This window comes from Silurus aristotelis, assembly GCF_946808225.1.
Source record: "Silurus aristotelis genome assembly, chromosome: 1".
Lineage (NCBI taxonomy): Eukaryota > Metazoa > Chordata > Actinopteri > Siluriformes > Siluridae > Silurus > Silurus aristotelis.
Genome location: NC_139574.1, coordinates 2,798,342 through 2,824,306, shown reverse-complemented (window position 1 = coordinate 2,824,306; position 25,965 = coordinate 2,798,342). Strand labels below are relative to the sequence as shown.

The 25,965-nt window shown below is 39.9% G+C and overlaps 1 protein-coding gene across 3 annotated transcripts in view; it reads left to right on the top strand.

The window, feature by feature from the left end:
• The window catches only part of LOC310728396 (A-type potassium channel modulatory protein DPP6-like), a 225,791-nt gene that overhangs the window by 91,780 nt on the left and 108,046 nt on the right, over positions 1-25,965 (top strand). The window contains exon 1 of one of the 3 annotated variants that reach the window (XM_083545757.1): positions 2,305-2,736. The exons of the other annotated variants lie outside the window; for them this stretch is intronic. Within the exon in view, the coding sequence (XP_083401883.1) occupies positions 2,638-2,736 (99 nt within the window). The 5' untranslated portion in view covers positions 2,305-2,637. Of the gene's footprint in view, positions 1-2,304; positions 2,737-25,965 lie in introns of those variants that run through there. 3 annotated transcript variants of the gene reach the window in all.

Sequence of the window (25,965 nt, the reverse complement as noted above, 5' to 3'; positions counted from 1 at the left end):
AGTGGCTCGATAATAATATTCATTATTCAAAAATAAATAATAATTGAATATAAAAGCCAGGATAATAGAATAGAATAGAATAGAATAGAATAGAATAGAATAGAATAGAATAGAATAGAATAGAATAGAATAGAAAATAATAGAATAGAATAGAATAGAAAAACACATGTAGGTCTGCTATTGAGCTGTGTAGTTTAATAATATCTGATGATGTAGTCTGTTCTAGTCCTGTGTAGACTGATTAAGTCTTGTGTAGTCTAATATAATCTGATGATGTAGTCTGATGTAGTCCTTTGTAGTCTGATAAAGTCCTGTGTAGTCTAATATAATCTGATGTAGTCCTGTGTAGTCTGATGTTGTCCTTTGTAGTCTAAAATTTTAATGAGATGTAGTCTGATGTAGTCCTGAGTAGTCTGATGTTGTCATTTGTTGTCTAATATTATCTGATAATGTAGTCTGATGTAGTTCTGTGTAGTCTAATATTATCTGATGGTGTAGTCTGATGTAGTCCTGTGTAGTCTGATGTTGTCCTGTGTAGTCTAATATTATCTGATGGTGTAGTTTGATGTTGTCCTGTGTAGTCTAATATTATCTGATAATGTAGTCTGATGTAGTTCTGTGTAGCCTAATATTATCTTATGATGTAGTCCTGTGTAGTCTGATGTTGTTATTTGTTGTCTAATATTATCTGATAATGTAGTCTGATGTAGTCCTGTGTGGTTTAATATTATCTGATGATGTAGTCTGATGTAGTCCTGTGTAGTCTAATGTTGTCATTTGTAGTCTAATATTATCTGATCATGTAGTCTGATGTTGTCATTTGTAGTCTAATATTATCTGATCATGTAGTCTGATGTTGTCATTTGTAGTCTAATATTATCTGATCATGTAGTCTGATGTAGTCATGTGTAGTCTATTATTATCTAATGATGTAGTCTAATGTAGTTCTGTGTAGTCTGATGTAGTCATGTGTAGTCTAATATAATCTGATTTAGTCTGATGTAGTCATGTGTAGTCTAATGAAATCCTGTGTAGTTTAATATTATCTGATGATGTAGTCTGATGTAGTCATGTGTAGTCTGATGTAGTCCTGTGTAGTCTAATTTTATCTGATTATGTAGTCTGATGTAGTTCTGTGTAGTCTAATGTTGTCCTGTGTAGTTTAATATAATCTGATGATGTAGTCTGATGTAGTCCTTTGTAGTCTAATGTTGTCATTTGTAGTCTAATATTTTCTGATAATGTAGTCTGATGTAGTTCTGTGTAGTTTAATATTATTTGATGATGTAGTCTGATGTAGTCCTCTTTAGTCTGATGTAGTTCTGTGTAGTTTAATATTATTTGATGATGTAGTCTGATGTAGTCCTCTTTAGTCTAATGAAATCCTGTGTAGTTTAATATTATCTGATGATGAAGTCTGATGTAATCCTGTGTAGTCTGATGTTGTTATTTGTTGTCTAATATTATCTAATAATATAATCTGATTTGGTTCTGTGTAGTCTAATGTCTTATGATGTATTCCGATGTAGTCCTGTGTAGTCTGATGTAGTCCTGTGTAGTCTGATGTAGTCCTGTGTAGTCTGATGTTGTCCTGTGTAGTCTGATGTTGTCCTGTGTAGTCTGATGTTGTCCTGTGGTTTGATGTTTTCTAGGAAACAAAGGAACGTTGTTTCATTACACTGTACTCTAACTGTAGCTGAATATTGAGGAATTAACAATAAGACCTACTTCATCCTGTGAGTTTCTGATTCCTGAACACAATGAGGGGGAAATATTTTATAGATTGTTTTGGCCTGAGAGAGATTACAGAGGGTAGAACAACCAAACCAGGTCATTATAAAGCTGTAATTCATATACTGAGAATCAGAAATGTGTGCATATGGCACTGACCTTGTTTCAGTTGCATTGGCTGGGAAACACAAGAGCAGTGTCATTTTCAAATGCCTTCTGAGATGTAGGTAGCCTTTTTTTAAACGGAAACCACTTTCTGTCACGCTGAGACGGTTTCTAAGTGCCTGACCTGGTTATTGATGCTTTTGCAACTATAAGATCCATGGCTTCCTGGAAGTGGTGTCCACTCACATTGAAAATAATTATTTGAATAAATGATCTCATTCTCATCGTAAAACTACAATGCGGTCTTTTATTTTTATGGCCGGTATCGAGAACATATAAGATCAGCATTCTCATGGATTGGGATTTGAACTCCATCCCCCCACGTTGGGACCCGATGCTTCTGGACAGTGCCACTCAGAAACCGTGAGCACATTTGCTTTGCCTCTTAAAGCCCTGGCTCGTTCAAGCAGATATCGAGTTGCGGAAGAGCTCGAGGGTAATCCCGGCACCAGACTCCGCTTCGGTGGAGATCTTTATCTCTAAGCTTATTAAGTAGAGCTCTAAACTCATTAACGTGATAAGCAGGTTTATCACTCAACCCTCTACAGTAATTCAGATTCTGGAGGAGGAAGATGATACCGGCCTCCATATGAGCCCTCCAGTTCCTCCTCCTGTCTCTCTGGTCCATTAGCGTGTAACGGGAGACCCTGAAGAAGTGATGATGCTCAGAGAGCTGGGTAGTGTTTAGGTGTGCGAGCTCGCCGAGGCCAGTTTCAGTCTCGCCAGCGTTCCGGCTTCAGGATGTTTTTCGAGCACTCTTCTTCGGCGACAGTGCCGATGTCAAAATGCCATCGCCAACGGCGCCGCTCCACAGCGGAAACTGTCAAACGGCTCTTTAAGGTAAGTCGATTTGAGATTGTTGGGTCTACTTTCTCAAAACCGAATCCGAGCACCAGAACCGTGGAATTATTTACCCCTTGCAGTGACAGCAAGCTTTTTATAGCGTACTCATTTCACTCCTGGGGGGTGCTATTGATCGCTAACACTAATATACCATTATTTCATGTTTATTGTTGTAGCTACAGGTACATTGGTTCATTAAACCAACCTGATCGCTCAAACTTGGAAGGGGATACTCGCTGTGTGGATCCTGTAATGGAGACCGTGGATACGTAGTGCCTGTTACAAACTGGATATTGGTCCTTTGGATGTTAATCGTGATTTACCATTATGGAAAGCTTGCATGCTTTTAAACGTTGAGTAAAAAACTCTCTAAAAAACCTAAAGTCTAGCTTTTTAGTTCCTCTAAATGTTTCTTCTACCGATATACTTAGCATGGGTTTATAGTATGGTATAACTGCTAAAGCACAATTGTAAAAATAACTGTATGAGACTGTAGAAAGGTCATTACTCATAATCACACACTTGTACTCATGGTATTTCTCACTCCCTGGTGTTTGTATTGTGGATTTTATTAGGATGAGAATGGGTTCCCCTTCGGGTTCCCCTCTCAAGGTTTCTTCCTCATACCATGTAAGAAAGGTTTTCTTGCTACAGACTTTCTTTTTGGCTCCCAGACTTGCTCATTAGGGAGAAATACACATACATTTGTGTTGCATTGGGTAGTGCGGTTATAAAGCAACTGAGTAACAGAGTGTGTTTCCAGGACGCTCAGGATAAGCAGATCACCATGAATAAGACTCCAGGGACGAGCAGTGGTTGCAAATACAGCAGCAGTATTCAGCTGCAATCCTACACAACTTGTTCACAAGGACTTGTGATGATAAAGGTGGATTAAAAATTTTGTCTTTTCTGAAAGGAGATGATTATTGTAACGGTTAAAAAAAAAGGAGTCTCCAGTGTCAGTGCTTTAAAACAGTCTGTAACACTTCTTTGTGGTTTCTCAGTAACACAACAAACTGAATTTTAACAGTAAAAGAAAGTCTGGAGAGGAAATATTTATAGCTGCACTATCTGGCCAAAGAATTGTGGCACCCTGCAGTTCCTACCAGGTTCTTCTACAAACTGCACAAAATCAGAGACACACAATGTATACAATGTATGTAGACAGTAAATACAATTTCTTTAAAAGCTGTAGCATGCGATATTTCTTCACTTAAATCTTAAGACCCAAACCAGCTCCATGAAGATATGTTTTCCATAACTTTTAGTGGAAGATCTCCTGCTATAGAGCTCCAACCCTATTGAGCACTTTTGGGATGAATGTGAACGCTGACTGCACCCCAGGGCACCTGTCCATTTACGTTTACAAAATTTGGCAGGTTGTGGTGAAACGGCTTTGACGGTTGTGGTGAAATTGAATCTTACAACCTTTTCCTCAGAAGTCCAACAGCTTAATCACTGAGCTAAATATTATCCCCCTCCTAATATCCTTGTAGCTGAATCTCCACAATCACACTCCAAAATCTAGTGGAACATCTTCCAAGAAGAGTGGAGGATATAATAAAAAAGAAATAGGGACACACTAATCTTTTAGACAGGTGTCAACATACTTTTGACATACAGTTTATTGGAAAACCATCCGCCCTCATCACGGTTGGTTTTCAGCAGGATCGCCTCAACCTGGGAGAATATCATGATATAAATTTTGGGTAAGGTCAGCAGTGACATTCCAAATCACGAGGGAAGAAAAAGCACTGCAGATTGTTCGATATGCCCTGAAGCAGACACGCTGAAACAGACAGCCCGAGCCATCCTGCAGCCTGAACACGGCACTGAAACTCTGTCGGAATACAGATTCCATCCATCAATCCGCCAGCTTACTGTACGTTTATGCTCTGCCCTTTCTCCCTCTCCTTCAACACTTCTCTTTTCCATATAATACCCGCCGTTTGTGAAGCTCTTTCTCTGAATCCTTTATGTTCATTGTATTTCCATGTTGCATTTATTTAAAATGATCTATGACTGAGTCAGAATGAAAGCAGTTAAGGATCACTGTGGACTTTAAACTCACAACCTTCTAGCACATTAAGCACTTTGGCTTTTCTTTCCCTTTCGTTACTTCCTGCGATTTGAACGAGCAGGTCGACGCGTAGCAACGACGGCGAATCTATCCCTTGCTGCTTTCACGTCCTGCTATTGAGCCTGTCTTTGTGCCACCTCGAGTCATTCTTCAGTTCGACCCAACCGTTGTCAAAGTCATAATTGTCTCTTCGTGACCTGCTTCAGAGAACCGACTTTCTCAATAACACGCTGCTACAACAACACAATACAAATCTTACTTTGGGGTCCAACGTCTGCTCATGTTTCTAGGAAAGAGAAATGATTTTTCATTATATGTAATTAACAAGGGAAATGAGAGCTTAGTGGTTGCACATGAGTTTGAATCCCAGCACCACCAAGTTGCCACTGTTTGACCCTCAAGCAAAGTGGATAAGATGTTGAGATTCTGATTTGAAGGTCATGGGTTCCAGTCCCAGCACCAAGCAGCTGACACTAGTGGGCCTTTAACACTTAACTGCTCAACTGTATCACTGGGATATAAGGATTTTCTTTCTTACAAAAAAAAATTTATCAATAAAAAATAATAAATAATAAATAATAATAATAAAAAATTATATATATATATATATGCATTTCATAATATTTGATTTCATAAATATAAAATATATAAAATAAAATAGACATAATTTAATCTAACACACTTTTTATTTATATTGATTAAATTGGCACACATTAAGTAGACTAAATAAAATTAAATACATTGGACAATTAAAATAACATTTACAATTAACAATTTACATTTTTTAGATCCCATTTGAGTAACACAGATGTGTGTATAAACATGTGTGTGTGGGTGTGTGTGTTTTTATGTGTGTGTGTTTAACAAAATATATATAAATTATTTAAGACATTACATTAATATGAACTCAAAAAAAGCACCTTCAAATCTAAGGATTATTGGAGGCCTGTAGAGGTGGAAAGATCATGTAGCGATGCCTCACCTCAGACGGACGCTAATGCAGTCAGACGGCTATAATGCATCAAAGGCAGAAAAATCCAAAACATGAATCAAAAGCAGAGTAAGAAAAATGTTTTTTTAGATCAGCAAACAGCACAGGCAGTGCAACAGCAGATGAACAGTGAGATACAGAAACAGGTTAAAAATACCAAAGAAACTACAGCGAACAGGACGGGGTTTTTTTTTACTTTGTAAAGTGAGAATAAAGACTCTTTTATGAGCAGTATGTGTGTGTGCTGTAAAATTGTACACAAGTTTGCATATATAAAGACTTTTAAATAAAAAAAAAATGCTGAATCATCATTTATTAAGATTTTTACCTAGTTTTTTTTTTCTTGTTATTCTAGTTCCAGGGCAATATTTAATGGTTGTTCATAAATTCTTCATAAAGTGAATCCATTACTCTGAATAGATCCTGTGAAGAGAAGCACAGATAATACAGTATGGAGCAGTGGCCACTCTGTATGGCAACATGACACACATCTCACACCTTTTTTCAAGCATTAAAGTCACATAAGTACTGAGCCTCCTCCTTCTTCTCCTTTTTCTTCTTCTTTTGCTTGCTTCCATTGGGGGTTCCTCTTCTCTCTCTTTCAAACACCCGCTTCTTGAACCTTCTTCTTTGCCTTCCTCTTTTCCTCCTGCCTGGCAGCTCCATCCTCAGCATCCTCAGCATTCTCACCTTGTCTTCAAAACATCTTAACTGCACAGTCCTTCTAATAAAGTCATTTTTAATCCTGTCCATCCTCCTCAGTCCTGAATAAATTATCAGCAATCACAGCAGACCTGTCAAATAGTGGGAGAAAATGGAGGGAGCATTGGTAGAGAAAAGAGGGATCAGTGGTGCAGTCATAGAGGAATGAGGGATCAGTGGTAGTGGATTGAGGGATCAGTGGTAGAGGATAAAGGGATCAGTGGTACAGTCATAGAGGAATGCGGAATCAGTGGTAGAGGATGAAAGGATCAGTGGTAGAGGATAGAGGGATCAGTGGTGCAGTGGAAGAGGATAGAGGGATCAGTGGGATAGAATAGAAGGATCAGTGGTAGAGGGAGGATGGAGGGATCAGTGGTGCAGTGGTAGAGGATAAAGGGATCAGTGGTAGAGGATGGAAGGATCAGTGGTAGAGGATAGAGGGATCAGTGGTGCAGTGGAAGATGATAGAGGGATCAGTGGGATAGAATAGAGGGATCAGTGGTAGAGGGAGGATGGAGGGATCAGTGGTGCAGTGGTAGATGATAAAGGGATCAGTGGTAGAGGATGAATGGATCAGTGGTAGAGAATAGAGGGATCAGTGGTAGAGGATGGAGGGATCAGTGCTGCAGTGGTAAAAGATAGAGGGATTAGTGGTAAAAGATAAAGGGATCAGTGAGAGAGGATAGAGGGATTAGTGGTAAAGGATGGAGGGATCAGTGGTAGAGGATGAATGGATCAGTGGGAGATCATAGAGGGATCAGTGGGAGAGGATGGATGGATCAGTGGGAGATCATAGAGGGATCAGTGGGAGAGGATGGATGGATCAGTGGTAGAGGATGGAGGGATCAGTGGTAGAGGATAGAGGGATCAGTGGGAGAGGATAGATGGATCTGTGGTAGAGGATAGAGGGATCAGTGGGAGAGGATAGAGCGATTAGTGGTAGAGGATGGATGGATGGATCAGTGGTAGAGGATGGAGGGATCAGTGGTAGAGGAACGAGGGATCAGTGGTAGAAGGCTTGTGTGTCGTTGTTACTCCTGGTGTCTGTAAATCACTAAATCCTGGTTTCTTGTATTTCCTGGCTTGGAGTTTTCAACAAAGCAGCATCCTGAGAACTTTTCTCTGTGGATCGTTGGTGCTCTAAGACATCTGTCCCTTTTCTTCAAGTGGACTGATAGAGGAGACGTGATCTCCTGACTGCTGTCGAACTTGCTCCTGTGCTCCTTCATGCTGAAAGACTTTATTTGAAGATGTGAAGCAGGAGATAAATTCAAACCCTTGTGCTCAGACCTGCCAGATTGCCCTGTCCTCCTCTCCTATCATTTACACCTTCTTTTTTTCTCACAAGTCTGCTTTGTGTGTACTTTGAGTCTGACCTCACAATGTGTCCTCCTGACTTCTCAAGCCTCCCCCGAAGCTCACATCCTCGGGTCATTAGTCTTCCTTCACTAGCTCCATCTCTCTTTCTCTCTTTTTTCACTGCTCTCTTCAGGTTTTTTCCTCGTGGGAGGGCTGTTGTTATTTCTCCAGAAGCGGTGGCACTAGCAGCTCATTTCCACACCTTGGTTCTGCCTGCACAGTTGTTTTGACCCCATAATGGAAGTGAAAACTAGAACTGAAGTCATATCATGGCAGGGCACCTTGCCCTCAACTGGGTTAAAGCCCGAACGAGTGTAACACGCCACTGAGACGTCTGCACAGGAAATAAACTCTAGACGGAAAAGGTTTTAGATGATTGGAAAGGAACTCACTTATCCACGGTTCTCACACAGCACCGCTGATATTTACATTTTATATAACACAAACAAAGCCCTCAAACATTCTATTACTTGCTTTTTTTTTTTTTTATTGAGAACGAACCACAGAAATACTTTCCGGAATTAATAGTATTACATGCAATCTCATTATAACGTTATGAGCGAGAAATAAAATGCAGTCCGGGGGCCACTTTGGGAAAATCTATGATAAAGTGGAGTTACTTATTATTTATCTGTAACAACATATTCATTTGTTTTTATTTCTTCCATACTGCAGCAATTTAATGTTAAACCTAATATTTCTTTGCATTTCATTGTTTAATCCATTCTTTTCTTTTTATCCATACAGTTATCAAGTGCATCCAACTGAGCAGTTGAGGGTTAGGGGCCTTGCTCGAGGGCCAATCAGTGCCAGCTTTTGTGCTGAGATTTGACCTCACACCCTACTAATCCGTCATTCAACATCTTAACCCCTTTCCTATGCTTTATGTATATATATATATATATATATATACAGTGGGTACGGAAAGTATTCAGACCCCCTTAAATTTTTCACTTTTTGTTATATTGCAGCCATTTGCTAAAATCATTTAAGTTCATTCTTCTTCCTCATGAATGTACACATAGCACCCCATACTGACAGAAAAACACAGAATTGTTGACCTTTTTGCAGATTTATTAAAAAAGAAAAACTGAAATATCACTTGGTCCTAAGTATTCAGACCCTTTGCTGTGGCACTCATATATTTAACTCAGGTGCTCTCCATTTCTTCTGATCATCCTTGAGATGGTTCTACACCTTCATTTGAGTCCAGAAATTTTTGATTATACTGATTGGACTTAATTAGGAAAGCCACACACCTGTTTATATAAGACCTTTCAGATCACAATGCATGTCAGAGCAAATGAGAATCATTAAGGTCAAAGGAACTGCCTGAAGAGCTCAGAGACAGAATTGTGGCAAGGCACAGATCTGGCCAAGGTTCCAAAAAAACCTTTTGCTGCACTTAAGGTTCCTAAGAGCACAGTGGCCTCCATAATCCTCAAATGGAAGACGTTTGGGACGACCAGAACCATTCCTAGAGCTGGCCGACCGGCCAAACTGAGCTATCGGGGGAGAAGAGCCTTGGTGAGAGAGGTAAAGAAGAACCCAAAGATCACTGTGGCTGAGCTCCAGAGATGCAGTCGGGAGATGGGAGAAAGTTGTAGAAAGTCAACCATCACTGCAGCCCTTCACCAGTGGGGCTTTATAGCAGAGTGGCCCGACGGAAGCCTCTCCTCAGTGCAGGACACATGAAAACCTGCATGGAGTTCTCCAAGATGGTGAGAAATAAGATTCTCTGGTCTGATGAGACCAAGTTAGAACTTTTTGGCCTTAATTCTAAGCGGTATGTGTGGAGAAAACCAGGCACTGCTCATCACCTGTCCAGTACAGTCTCAACAATGAAGCATGGTGGTGGCAGCATCATGCTGTGGGGGTGTTTTTCAGCTGCAGGGACAGGACGACTGGTTGCAATCAAGGGAAAGATGAATGCGGCCAAGCACAGGGATATCCTGGACGAAAACCTTCTCCAGAGTGCTTTGGACCTCAGACTGGGCTGAAGGTTTACCTTCCAACAAGACAATGACCCTAAGCACACAGCTAAAATAACAATGGAGTGGCTTCACAACAACTCTGTGACTGTTCTTGAATGGCCCAGCCAGAGCAATGACTTAAACCCAATTGAGCATCTCTGGAGAGACCTAAAAATAGCTGTCCACCAACGTTTACCGTCCAACCTGACAGAACTGGAGAGGATCTGCAAGGAGGAATGGCAGAGGATCCCTGAATCCAGGTGTGAAAAATTTGTTGCATCCTTCCCAAAAAGACTCATGGCTGTATTAGATCAAAAGGGGGCTTCTACTAAATACTGAGCAAAGGGTCTGAATACTTAGGACCATGTGATATTTTAGTTTTTCTTTTTTAATAAATCTGCAACAGTGTCAACAATTCTGTGTTTTTCTGTCAATATAGGGTGCTATGTGTGCATTAATGAGGAAAAGAAATGAACTTAAATAATTTTAGCAAATGGCTGCAAAATAAAAAAGAGTGAAAAATTTAAGGGGGTCTGAATACTTTCCGTACCCACTGTATATATATATATATATATATATATATATATATATATATATAGGCCTTTAGTGGAGATGTCCCCGACTTAATCCACCTCTTAATACCACCACCATCACGTTGCAATAATAGAAACCATCAATACAATACAAAAACGCAATATAACAACATGTGGCATTACAGACAACTAAACATTTCACATATGAAGGGTAAATATAATTTTACTAAAGCAAGAAACTCAGTTAAGACTCCAAACCTCTACACTACAACCACAACTGTGCACCTACAACATCTGGTGCAGTTTAGAATAAATATTTGTCTAATAACATGACAAAAACATAAAAAATGTAAATAAAATACAACCTACTCACCAGAGATACAGACTCATAATGTGCAGCGCCCGCCAGAGGCTGTAATCCAGTGGTACTGCTCATATTCACTGGTCTGGAAGTGGAGAACAAACCCTTTCCCAAGCTGAGACACGCTAGCTAGCTTCGGGGTTGGTGACCTCCTCACCATGTCTAGCTTTTCTTCAAAATCTATTTTTAAGTATGTCCAAGACCAAATCAATTTCTCTTCCTCCGTAGGCATAAAAAAGTATATCTTAGATGTATTAATGTGTGCAGAGCTACACACTTGTATGGGAGAGTGAAACTCTGACCAACCTCTGACTTTCCCTTTGACCGACCAATCAGAGGACGGAAAAATGCTGACGCTATTCTGGGCCAGCGAGCTGCTCTGTGAGGAGAATATGAAATCCGATTGGTTAAAGGAACAGACCCAGTGCTAATATTCTTTATAGTAAAAAGGCCAGCAGTACAGACTTTGAAGGCCCTGGGCAGATTAGATTGACATGGCAGCACATAGAGGCTGAAATCTGATTGGACAAAAAATCTAACATCCACATACACGTACTGGAAGCAGTGCAGCCGAGAGAAACGCTACAGAATGATAATTTATTCCCAACAGTTTATTCTTAAGACAATTTCATTAAACAAATATTAGAATTTAACTTGTAAATGTAGGTCAGTGCTTCTGAGTGTTTAGGCCAGCAGAGAAGGATTTGCTGCCCCTGACCACCCACCACTGTTTATCCCTGATAAGCAAGCCATGGTGACTGGTGGGCCCATTTGTAGGCACCTGACCATAAGACTGGGATTAAAATAGTTTTTTAGAACATCTAATTCCACATTTAGTCTTCATTCAGTAGTGATGTAGGTAAGGTGAGGAGGCCTGGGGGTTCAGCCAGCATTCAGATTTATCTCAGTAGGGTTGGAGCTCTGTAGCAGGAGATCTTCCATCATATTAAACTCATCTAAAGCAGGTCTTCATGGAGCTGGCTTTTTGCACAGGGCTTGTCTTGTCATGCTGAAACAGGTTTGGGTCTCCTAGTTCAAGTGGTGCAAAAGAGTTTAAAAGTGCCTTCAGCTTTGTTGTAACAGTTTGGGAAAGAACCAAATATGATTGGAGAAGCCGGGTGTCATAAAACTTTTGACCCTGACAATGAAGGCTCCTTCTGCCTATGATCAATAAACATCTTCTCACAAAAAAAACCTTCATCACATTAATGATTCCACTTTTTTTTTTTTTTTTCGAGTGAAGCATCAGCTATACACATCCCCCACAATTACTTGTTACAATAGAAAGATCACATATTAGGACATAATATATCCTGTGATTTGCCTTTGCACTGCACTCAGAGTGTCCCCTGTGTATTTTATCAGGGAGTCTGAACCCTGACAGGGGACATGTCCTGTGTCTCGACGTCTTCGCCTCTGCAATTTACCTGTGATTGCTCTTGTCTCCTGCCCTTGTGTGTTCAGCATTTGGTCATGTCTGATGGCATTTATCTCTTGTTGCTGATGTTCAAGGTGAAGGAGTGTGTCCTGTAGGGCAGTTTCTCATCCTCCTGTCAGGCATTTGTTCTCAGTGTGTTTTCATTTCCCGGCTTGGCCACGTCTTTCCTTTTCTGGATGACTATTTTCCATATAACTACGAGGTGGTATGAAGCTCTGTTTACAAGAAAGTACTTTATTTACACAATATCTGCCACTTCTGGAATGTGTCCTGGAAGTCTTCTTTTCAAAGCTTGTCTTCTGCAATTCGCCCTGTATCTCTGTAGCGGTGTCAAAACGGAAAACTTTGAGATCTTTGGAAAGAAAGTGAAGTCTGCAGGAGGCAAATCTGGTGAGTGGGTTGGGTGAGGATGTGAGACCACGTGGATTGTTCTTCAAATATCATCATGCACAAGTTGGCGAACAATTTAGACGTTTTTGGGGGTTTGATTTGTTGAAGGTCTTCCTGATCTCTCGTTGTCTTCCAGTGACATTCTTCCGCTTTTCCACTCAAAACACCTCAAACAATTTGATGCAGCTTCGGCGTATGTCAAACGTACGTCATGTCAAACATCTCTCCGGCAGATTTGTTCAGTTCCAGGCAAAATTCCACATTCTTTCTTTGTTGTAACTTGCTGCCAGTGATAAAATCGCAGACGTGGTAAAGCACGTGGTCAGAATAGCACCAGTAACGCCATTAGTCTCTAAACATTTTTATATCACCTTGTTATTACCAGCATTTGAACAGTATTTCATGTCAATGCCAATCAGATAGCAACAAGTAGCAACTGTGCAAATTGCAAGTGTAGTTAAATATGCAAATATATGCACAGAATTCATGTAGATGGAACGGTCCAACTGTGTTTTGGGGCAGTTTAATCTCTGTATGGAGAACATAAATAAATGAGAAACCAGTATTAATTGCCTGTCCATGCAATATGTAGATGATCGAGGCCAGCACCAGTCTTTAGACCAGGACTGCCTGGGGCATTTCAAATCCCGAATGGTATCACATGGAATGCAAAATATGACTTATACCCTGCTGATTTATTCAGAGTTATTTATTATCGTGTTTATTTGTAATGTTGAAAGAGCAATTGGCGTTAAAAAATGTGTTGTAGATTGGACTACTGATTTTCTAATATCTGTGTGTTTTTTGGTTGTTTTGGACTGTGTTTTTTTTTTTTTTTTTTTTGCAAATGTATACCAGCCTCCAAACTGCATGTTTGATGAAGAGAGGGAAGAAGGAAGCTAACAAAGAGATAGAAAGAGAAAAAAGAGAGAAGTAGGAGAAACCCAAAACAGAATCCTTAGGGAGCTAGAGGTATGGGCTTCAGTGACTGAGAAGCCAGATGGAGGCAGAATTTAGTAGGGTTATTTTTGTGTGTGTGTGTGTGTGTGTGTGTGTGTGTGTGTGTGTGTGTGTGTGTGTGTGTGTGTGTGCAGTGCATTGAGATTGCAATGTATTGCGAGATGTTAGGTCCATTAGAGACACGGGTTTGAATCTCATGGGACATCACTGCAGGTTGAGGTATATCAGTTTTACTGTTTATACCACAGTGCTGCTGAGTTCTGGATTGTCATTGGTCAGTAGGTGTTGAATTAGTTTCCATAACAGCAGCTCTGACAGTAGTGCATTAGATGTTGATAGCAGACTGCGGAACTTCTTCACTCAGCTGGAGTGTCGAGTCACTGTTAAACATCGTTGAGCTTTAGAGTAGCTCGGCTGGGAGCGATGCCTGAGGATGGGAATCAAAATGAGACCTGTGGTGTGAACTTGATTTGCATTTATATATGTTCATTCAGCAGACATCTTTTTATCCAAAGAGACGGACAAATGAGACAAAATCTAATAGAGACATGAAGCTGAACAAGTGAAGGGTAAAAATGTGGGTAAAGGGGAGGGATAATAGATGCGGGTAAGAAGGGGGTAAGAGACATGGGTAAGAGGGGGCTAAGAGTCTGGGGTAAGAAGGGGGTAAGAGATGTGGGTAAGAAGGAAGTGAGAGACATGGGTAATAGATGTGGGTAAGAAGGGGGTAAGAAACATATGTAAGAAGGGGGTAAGAGACATGGGTAAGAATGGAGTAAGAGATGTGGGTAAGAGGGGGTAAGAGATGTGGGTAAGAGGAGGGTAAGAGACATGGGTAAGAGGGGGGTAAGAGATGTGGGTAAGAGGGGAGTAAGAGATGTGGGTAAGAAGGGGGTAAAAGACATGGGTGAGAATGGAGTAAGAGATGTGGGTAAGAGGGGGTAAGAGATGTGGGTAAGAGGAGGGTAAGAGACATGGGTAAGAGGGGGGTAAGAGATGTGGGTAAGAGGGGAGTAAGAGATGTGGGTAAGAAGGGGGTAAAAGACATGGGTGAGAATGGAGTAAGAGATGTGGGTAAGAATGGAGTAAGAGATGTGGATAAGAGGGGGGTAAGAGATGTGGGTAAGAAGGGAGTAAGAGACGTAGTTAACAGGTGGGTAAGAGACGATGGTAAAGGCTGAATGCATAATGTGTTTATTTATTGGTTTCAGTTTTTGTCTAAACTCCACTCAATTAATTTGTTATATTTCCTGTATGACTTTGTTTCTGTTTTTTATTTTTTTGCAATAAAAAAGAATCAATCATGTTTTTTTTCAGTGAGAAACCAGAACTCAAAATGAAACCCATCCTCATCATTATTGAGGTTATCAACTGTTTTTTTCATGGACACTTGAATGCAAACTTGTTTATGGCCACTGTAGCTCTAAGCCATCTGACTGTTTCTATTAATTACAGTCTAAATCCATCCTTCATGGTTCTTGAGTTGAGTGATGTCGTGGATCTTTATCTGTTTTGTATGTGGAGAACACACTCAGCTGCAGTAATTGGTTTTTATTTAGAGAAAACTTCATAAAGACCTAGAGCTCAGGATGAATACCGTTTTTAAGGTTTGAGTGGATTCTGAAGGATTTATGGGATTTAAACATTGGTTCTGATTGGTTCATTCCAAACTGGTGGTCATTTTATTTGTTTTAACGTTATTTGTATAGCACTTTTAACAAAAAATATTCTCCCAAAACAGCTTTAGAGAAATACATAGATTATGAATACAATAAATCAATGCCATAGCCTGATGGTGAAAAAAAACCTCCCTGAGATGATATGAGTAAGAAATCTTGAGAGGAACCAACTGACACTTGTGGCCTTTTAGCAAGTCCCTAAACAGCCCAGTTGTATAAATTAGATAAATGATAGAATTGTAAGTTGGTCTGGATAAAGGCATCTGCCAAATGCCAGAAATGCAAATCTGTGATCATCTTGTTAGGTTTGGTGTATGAATTGAATATGAATCCTAGTCCTAGGGTTTGGAGTATAAATTGAAGTGTCGAAAATCTGGAGTTGATTTGGTCAAACCACAGTGTTTCTAAACTCTGGTTTGGGTTTGTTAATAGTACTGGTATAAGTTTTGATTGGATTTTTATTTTTCTGGGTTTAGGATCAGTCTAGACATTGGTGAAATTCTGGGTCAGGTTCGGGGCTGTGCCTGCAATTTGTTTTCGATTGAATTTGAAGAAGATCATGGACTGAAGTGTGATGTAAGTAAATTGTCAGAAACCTGCCTATTGTTTGTTACTTCCTAACAGTAAATAAGGGAAACGAAAGCACGGAAAGTCTTCAAATTCCAGCACCACTTAGATGACACTCCTGGGCCCTTGAGGAACCCTTAACCCAGTTGTATGAATGAGATCGTTATGAGAGCATCTGAGAGAGCTTCTTTTACAGGTGTAGGTTCTCCTTTCTGTGTGCATGAGCTTTGATCCATCTGAGACATGATATTTTGTAGCAGTGTTTGGTGGATGTGTTGGGAATTGACCTGACCTTGTGTCTCAGATGTCACAGCTACAGGACATGAGCAAATGTTTTCAGTTCCAATAATTACACAAGGTTCACCTGAGGCAGGAAAAGCCTCGACCTCACGATCTCCTACAAGACCCACATTTAAGTCGTGACCCAAGATCACATTTAGTGCATCTGATCCCTGCCTTGATTTGATTTAGAAATCCCATACTTACTCGTTCGCAGAATCTTCAGACAAAGCATTTTTCGTTGGTTAGGTGTTCTCTCTGCATGTTCTGCTCATTAACACTTAACTGTCACATTTAATGAAAAATCAGAAGTGCCATCGTTGTGTCTCTTAACTTCTTCATTCCACTTTTTCGAAACTCCACCTCCCTATATATTTTCGAACATCCCTTTTTCTCTTTATTTCCTTTTATGTCCTGAAAAGAGGACACTGGTATCTGATGGAATCATTTTGCTGTAAAAGGAAGAGCCGAGAAGGTGCAGAAGGTAATTGGGAGGATCCTGCTGTATACACGCTTTTATCACCTGAATTACACCATGTTCCTCTTCCATCCTCATCCTAATCCCTCTGATTACTCTCGCATTGACTCTGCTCATGCTGCCTCCCTGCTGTTTCTCCCCTATTACACGAACGCTAGCGAAAGATGGGTCGAAAAAAGACGGTGAAGGCAAGTGTGCTCTCTCTGAGACTCAGAGGGAATAATGAGGACTTGAATATTGAAGGGACTCGGACCTCTGGTATTTTTAGCACTTATCAGAATTTTGGTGAGAACTTACACACAATTTGGGCTCGAGTAAAGAGTAGCATTTTTACTCCAGTGTCACCTTCTGAGAGTTCTGGGACCCCGAAATATCGCACCGTCGTTTAGCCGTAAATAAAGACAATAAAATAGATAGATTGCCATTTGAGGACAAAATGAAGTACATACATATAAACCAATGAAGCCTATTTTGTTGCCTCTTTAACGTAACTGCTCCACACACTTTGTAGGCGATCCATGATTGCACCATGATTGCAGATGCTTTATACCCCAAGGACTGATTGTTCTATGGATGGAATCCTGAACGATTGTAAGCTAGATGAGCCGCAGACGAACGCTCGGCCGTTTAGCATTCAGTAGCTAAACCACCCAAAGAGCAACGTCATAATATCTATTGGATTCCGTGACAGGATCGGTGTAGCATTAGGATCTGGATTTGTGTAGAAATATCTAGAGTTTAAACGATACAGGTTTTTCTCTGGCCGATCCCGATCTTTAGACATCGGGTCAGCCGAATGTCTATATAGGATGAATCCTTTTTTGGCTGATATGTTTAGCCAATTTTTTTTCTCCCTTCATATCAGAAAATCTAAAGTTAATTAATAAGATGTGATACAAAAACCAGGTTACCAGGTTTCGGTCCCTATGCCTACCTGTAGCTTAAACTACAGCTGGTTGACTTGCTAACAATACAGTTCTGAAAGTTTCCTCTCATTTTCTCTCCAAATGTTCTTCCCATTCTCTCGCTAGAAGCAGCATCATATTTACCAATAAAATATTCAAGGTTAGATTAAGAACAAATTATAAGAACTTGAAGTAATGGACACATCAAGTTTTTGAGCCTCGGTCCTCTTGTCAGATGGCATCTGCTGTTTTTCAGACGATTCTGCATGTCGAATCAGCGGCAGAGCTCCTTGGTGAAAAAAAGTATCCAATTGGCTATTCAGCACAAGAAAAATAAAATGGAACTTGTTGTCATTCTTGCTCTTGTCACCTCGGGAAATGCTTTATATTTTCACAGTTTCAGTTTCACCAGGGTATACAGTAAGTAAAGTCAGGTACTGATGTAGTCGAGGTGAAGAGATTTTGGGGTGCAGTCAGCGTTCACATTCATTCCGAAGGTGTTCAATAGGTTATTATAACAGAAAATGGCGACTAACTTTAGGAAGCAGGGGTCAGATCACAGGGTCAGCCATGTTACAGCACCCCTAGTGCAGAGAGGGTTAAAAACTCCTTAGTCCTCACCTGGACGCCTGCATCCTCTGACCTTCTAATCAGTAATCAAGAGCTTTATCCAGTACGCTACCAGTTCCATATATAGAAATAACATTGAAGTGAATTATGACAATCAATTTGAATGAATAAACAACAAGCAAGACCTTAAATGTGTTTTCATAATATTAGGATGCAATTGGATTTCAAATAGCTAATACTAAATAATATATAATGTAGAAGACAAATGTCTTTTTATATATAATGTGCATTTGTATATTCTGCACATATTATTTACATTCGCTTTTATGGCATTTGGCAGATGCTCTTATCTCCAGGGGCGCTGTATCATGGCTCACCCCATGCTCTGACCCTGTTTTCTGACCCCAGCTTCCGAACAAGTTGGGATATGCGAAGAAAAGAATTTCACTGTGCTGTAATGTATATGAGATAAATAATGGCTATACTATTCTTATGCAGCACAACTTTTATCTCTTATATTTATCCCATTCTTATTATCGTGGTTAGGGTGCTGGGTTACTGATCACAAAATCAAGGGTTCAAGCCCCGGTATCGCAAATATCCCACTGTTGGGCCCTTGAGCAAGGCCCTTAACCCTCTGTGCTCCAGGGGCGCTGTTCCATGGCTGACCCTGTGCTCTGACCCCAGGTTCCAAGCAAGCCGGCATATGCAAAGAAAGAAATTCACTGTGCTGTAATGTGTATATGTGACAAAATAAAGACTATTATTATTCATACAACTGAGCAGCTATGGGATTAAAAGCCTTTCACAGGGGCCCAGGAGTGGCAGCTTGGCGAGGCTGGGATTTGAACTCATGACCCTCATATGCAAAGTCCAATGACTCAATCACTGATCTACCACCTTCTACAATAATACAAAATAATTTTATTCAGTATAATTGAATTGCTGGATAAAATGTCTCTAAATTAAAAATAAATAGACAACAATTCCAATTACAATAACTAGATGAACCTTAAGAATTAGAATGACACTGGTCCAAAAGGATTCAAGACTCCCGTTTGAATTGGATTTGTCCTGGATTCCTGCTACTGTAACAGCTGTACTGGTCTTGTCCCACCCCAAGGACAGAAGACCCTAAGGAGGAGCTGGGACTTGTATCCAGAGATACAGAAGTCTGGAAGGACATTTCGATAAGGAAAAACTGGAAGAATTTTAAATGAAATCTGAAAGAATGTAACGGCATGATTTTACAACGGCGTCCTTGAAGGCAAAGATGTAGTTTTTCAAGTCTCTTTTATGGAGAGTCGGTTAATGTACTGTGCTACCAATTAGCCACAAAGGGAAGCGCTAATAAAAGGGAGCGCTAATAAAATCAACGTAGCCCAATCCCGATCGGCGTGTTCAATGAGGCGAGTCATAGTTGTGAAAAGACTGTATGCACTGATGGATGCGGTAAAATAAAAGAGCGTAAAATGGTCAGACGGCGCTCTCTTTCTCGTCCCCGAACGATACACGGCTGTTTAAACTGTAAACATGGAAGAGCGCTACATTTGTGTGATAGCCGAGGACACAGCGGAGAGCTACGGCAATTATCTCTCCGACTGAGCGTGGAAATGAACAACAAACCTGAATGGTTTAATCAAGAGAATGAGAAACACGAGTTGTTCGTGTGGAGATGTAAAACCACACACCTGAGCTGCTCAGCAATTACACTAGCCCTAATTACTATAGTCTTGATTTTGTGCAAAGCAGCTAAGCTCTGATTTGATGTGTTATTGTTATCTCATTATTGGGTTCATTCTCTCTAGAAATGCTCTTGTTAATAAGGGGAGAAGAAGGAGTACTGTGTGATACCTAAGGGTGTAATGAACAGTTATTTCACCCACTTTACAGAAATAATAGACACCTGCTGGTAACCAGCCCTTCCACATGAGTCACACTACTTTCTAAATGTCAAGAACAAAGATTGAGCTGCTCATTTCAGCTTATAGAGACAAAATGTGTGTGCACACCTAAGCAAAAGATATACTATATATGTTTTTCTTCTTCTTTTGGTTTCTCCCACTAGGGGGCACCACCGCTGATCATCCGTCTCCATACCACCCTGTCCTCTACATCTGCCTCTTTCAAACCAATTACCTGCATGTCTTCCTTCACCACATCCATAAACCTCCTCCTTGGTCTTCCTCTTTTCCTCCTTCCTGGTGGCTCCATCCTCAGCATTCTCCTACTGATATACCCTATGTCCCTCCTCTGCACATGTCCAAACCATCTCAATCTCACCTCCCTCACCTTGTTTACAAAACGTCCTACATGCGCTGTCCCTCTAATAAACTCATTTCTAATCTTGTCCATCCTCGTCACTCCCAACGAAAACCTCAACATCTTCAGCTCTGCTACCTCCAGCTCCACCTCCTGTCTTTTACTCAATGCCACTGTCTCTAATCCATACAACATCTCAGGTCTCACCACAGTCCTATAAACTTTCCCTTTCACTCTCACAGATACTCTTCTATCACTAATCACTCCTGCTATCACTCTTCTCCACCCACTCCACCCTGCCTGCACTCTTTTCTTCACTTCTCTAACACACTATCCATTACTTTGCCTTCTTAGTCCCCAAGGGGGCACTTAAGATCTTTTTATCTTTTCGATCTTTATTGTAACGACACAACAAAATGTTCAAAATATTCGGAGTTTGGTGGGTAATGTAGCAGCGTATATGTGGCATGATACTTTGGGATGCTGCCAGAATGTCCGCCTGGTTAGATGCCATACTTTTGCTAACAGTCGACAGACTTCAGTTGTCTCAATGTTGGACCAGGTATTTTTCTGTGTTTTTGGTTCCCAATTTTAGCTCTTGTCTCTACTTTTTATCGGCATCATCAGATTATTGAAGGTAACAACTTGAGCTTTCTGTTTAAGTTTTGATGTATAAATATTATCAAGCTGCCTTCGACTCTAAATTTTTTACAGATTTCTTCACCATGTAGTCCTATTGAGAAACAGTAAACTTTTCAAAAACATAAGCTGGTCACACTTTTTAATGTTGCAAAACTGAGTCTTGCATCTGTAAATGGACAATTAGCAAATAAAATGATAGAAAATAAATAATAAAATATCAATTTTTTTGTATAGCTAGTAGTGTCCCAGTCGACCTTAAAGTCTTAATAAAGCGAAACTAATGATTGGACATTTAGTGTTAAGGATGAGGATGGGTTCCCTTTTGAGTCTGATTCCTCTCAATATTTCTTCCTCATTTCCTTTACCACAGATGCCACTGTCTCGCTCATTGGGGCTAACATTATAAGGAACAAACTTAAAGGCACTACACTTATAAATTGTTTTTTAGAACTTTATAACCTCTTTATCTCTGTAAAGCTTCTTTGAAACAATGGTCACTGTTGAAAGTGCTCTACAAAAAAAAAGAATTGAATTGAATTAATGGGCATCGTTTGAACCCAAAAGGAACATCAACTGGTGTCATATTCCAGACTGCATTTTGTGCTATTATGTGCCATTGATTTTGGGAACATTACATGTTTCTTTAATATTTCTCAATAATTTACCTGAGGATGATTTCAAACTAGGTGCAGTTACATTCCCCGTGATTTGGGATTTGTTTGAAGAACAGGAGCAAACCCAGACCATGATTTAAACAATCCCAATATCTTGCTAAACCATCTCAACCCCAATCTGGCAACCACAAGCAAATTTACAGACATTCCAAATGCAGAGCCCAGACCCATGCACAGATTCAATACCACTCCAAATCCCAGTTAATCCCAAACCCGGACCCTGAAACTCTTACTTCCACTGCTCTCCATTATACAAGGTACCCCAAATTGGCCAGCTTTATAAGAGGTGATGTTCAGGGCATTCAGCTCACTGAAACCCACCACTATCTACACTGAGCAGAATGATTTCTGGGTTGGCAATAAAACAGGAGAAAAAAAAGCAGATTACCTTGACTTTGCCAGACATCCCCAAACTCCAGCTTTCAGCTTTCAGATCCTACACGTCATGCTACAGAAATTGGGAGCTGTTTACATTCATTCACCTGCAAGCGGTGTACAACAAACAGACCAGGTTTGTCTATGTTTTTTTGACAGCTTTCCTGGTTCGGTACACAACCCCAGGGTCTTGAAACACAGCCCTCTGTATTAGGCAAGATTTTACCAACCTGCTGACATATATTTTGGAGAATGTTGGATAGTTTTGTATCAATGGTTACCAGTGAAATGTTGATGAGAAATATGTTTTTGAGGGGGATGAAAAAATCATCAACCAGTTATGTTTTTTTTCCAATTGGCCCTCAATAGTTCATATAATATTGTATAGTCAGAGATACAAAAGTACACACATCATTCACTGAATTAGAAGTACAGCTACTCGTGTTTTAAAAGTAAAAGTTGAAGTTCTGGCTACAACTTTTCACTCACGTTAAAGTATAGAAGTTTGGGTTTAAGTAAAGTAGCCATTAATACTGTTATGCTGAGGAAATATCCGTGGTACGCCTGGAAGAGGCGAGGCCCACACAGTCCAATAGAGTCCAAAAGGTCCCTAGCATAACGTGCAATAACGGACGAGGTCCTGAAAGAGCAAGGACCTTAAATGTTGGATGAATGTAGTATGATGGAGTATGATGGAGAAGCGCTCCGTGTGGGCGGGGCACAGAGGAGAGGCAAAGCTGGTGGTTCCCCGACAAATACTACCTGTTTTAGTGTCACACTGGTAACTGAACCTTACATTATATTAATATATCAATAAAAAACTAATTTTAAATGTTGTTACCTAATGAATGTATCCAGGCTGAAGATCCACCAGAACACAAGCAGAGAAAAGATGATGATGATCATGTGATCAGGAATGTTTCTGTTCTCTTTCATGTTTTCATCATTGACTCCCTCTGTCTCATGCAAGTTAACCCCAGACTTCTTGTTGCCTTCTGCCACGCTTGTTGTTAGCTTTGTAACGTGATAGATAAAAACACAACGCGCAAAGACGGGAAATTGGTTGATGAACTGAAAACGATGCACAGTGAGAAGAACAAATATTTACATTTTAACAAATTGATAAAATGATATTTGTGTAAAAATGTAAGAAGTGAAAGTGAAAAGATAAAAAAAATAAACAGTAAAGTAAAAAATACTGATACCAGAAAAATGTACTTAAGTACAGTAACGAAGTACAAATACTCCTTCTTTACTTCATCACTTCACTTCCCACCTCTGAGTTATAGTAATAACATGGTCTTCTCAAACACAGACTTGCCTTCCTACGTTTGATTAGAACTAATTAATTACATTTGGACACGTGGCCTTGTTCAGAAGAGATAATTAAATAATCAGACAGTCTGGTCTCTGATTGACATTAGGTCTTAATATGGAATATGTAGATTAAAACAAAGCTTTAGCTGTGTTTCATTTTTTTGTGCAGACCTCAGACAAGACCTAGAGCCGGACTAGGATTGGGTTTGGGCCTTGGGTTTAAAAATGAGGGGAAGTTATTTTATAATGGGTTCTGGGTTTCAGGTTGGTCCTTGGATTTGTTTGGGCTTATGTCTTTATTTAGGATCAGAGTTCGGTATTGATACGAATATGGGTGCAAGGAGCCATTTAGAATGGATTTCTGGTTCAGGATTAAGCCTGAGATGGGTTATATGGGTAGCCTAAATTCTGATCTGGGTCCGCACTTATTGTGGGATTTGTCTAGATTTAGTTTGGGATTGTTCGCGGAATATGGTGTCCATTTTTCTCTTTATTTGGGGTCTATGTTTTGATTTGTAAATCGACTCTAGTCTAGATTCCACGCTTAGGATTGGGACTAATTTGGTGTAATTTGGTCTAAATTTGGATTAGATTTTTGACTGTACTAGATGATTTAGACTAACTGTCAATAATTGATTCCTTGGCAGGATTTGGTGTAGGTCTGGAGCTGATACTGCCATTGTTGAACTGTAATTGCTGCAGGGCGAAGCTGTGTAGGTCTGTTGATGAGGCAGAGCTGCGGCAAAACCTGTTAGTGCTGTCAACTCTGTGTGGCATAAGGCTTTCCTCGGGCATGAAGGTCTCACACAGCATGCTTGCTCTATCCCTTCATGGCCAGTGTGGGATTTAGGAAATGTGTGCAAGGACACTTTCACATCTATTTGCTGAAATGGATTCTTTTGCTTTATTTGCTGTTTGGTTGACTTTTTTTTCACACTGCACATCATTTTACATTTACATTTGCGGCATTTAGCAGATGCCTGTGTCCAGAGTGACGTACAAAAGTGCTTTGAGTCTCTAGCGATGAATAAATCTACAAAGGTACACAAGGTTACAAACCTAATATACATATAACTCTTGAATTCTACAAAGCAAACTTAGAAAAGTGCTTAAACATGTACATCATAAAACAAAGCAAATCAATTGTTGTTGCTTATTTCGTATGATTGAGAAGCAGAGGTCAGAATACAAGATCAGCCATCTGAGACCCTGGACCAGAGGGGGTGAAGGTCCTTGCCCAAGGCCCAACAGTGCCAACTTGCCTAATATATCTAACACATATCCTGCATTTACTTAACCCTCATTACTTACTCTCCAGAATGCCTTGTAGACCACCGAACATCTGAAAACGTAGGCTTCTGAGAACATTTGTTTTTCTTTCATGCGACTTTCACTATATATATATATATATATATATCTCTCATCTCTTACATAACATATATAGACACCATTTGGCAGACACCTTCCTCCAGAACACGTCTCTATCGGTTAACACATTCTGATACTGGTTTATTAGGTCATGGAGTAAGGATGTCTTCACTCTGAATTCCATCTACAGAAAGTCCACCTTGGTACCAAAATAGAAAAGAGACTCTCCCAGTGTATCCACTTGTCACTGGGAGATGGTAGGACAGGATATGGAAGTGGACAGTCTCTTATGATGATTTTCTAGTGTATCTAATCTATAATGAGGACATTCATGTGTATTTGAAGTATTATGAGGACATTTTTGAGTATGTAAAGTATTAGGACGACGTTCATGTGTATATGAAGTGTAAAGAGGATTGCGATAAGGACGTGTGTGTCTGCAGGTATTCAGTTTCTGTATGTATAGAAATGTCTCAAATATATTTAGATTTATCTACTCTTTCATTTTACAATAACTTTAAGGTTACAGTAAATCACGTATATAATTATTATTACCTGTTCAAGTAATTTGTTCTTATTTTAATCATGAAATAGTTTAATATAGAAGCTAAATGTTCTGCCAGGAGAATAAGAACCTCAGTTTGAAATGACGTCCATAATATCCATACGTGGGTTGAATTTTATATATGGTTTATATTTGTTAAATTACAATAAGAAATATTTGATGAATTTGACAATATTCAAATTATATTGTTAACATTTTTCCAATCCATATATGGTCTTGCTTAAACAGTTACCACAAACATAAAGGCTCACAACTGTATAGGACCTCTTCAGATGCTCTAGCTTAAAATTTCTTGAAATAGGAGACCAAAACCTGTTTCAACATGACATTGTGCACAAAGCCAGTTCCATGAAGATATGGGTTGATCTTTTGCTCTAGAACTTTAACCCCACTGAACACCTTTGGGATAAATTGTTCATGGCCTCCTAACCTCACTCTTGTCATTGAATGAGCACAAATCTCTACAAAGATCTAGTGGAGAGTGAAGGAGACTACATTTGATGTTATATATAAACTATATTTTGATATATTTTGTATGTGGGAGTAGGAGCTCAGTGGTTGAGGCATTGGGTTACTGATCGGAAGGTTAGGAGTTCAAGCCCCGGTATCGCCAAGCTGCCACTCTTGGGCCCTTGAGCAAGGCCCTTAACACTCTGTGCTCCAGAGGTGGCGTATCATGGCTGACCCCAGCTTCTGAGCAAGCTGGGATATGTGAAGAATGAATTTCACTATGCTGTAATGTATATGTGACAAATAAA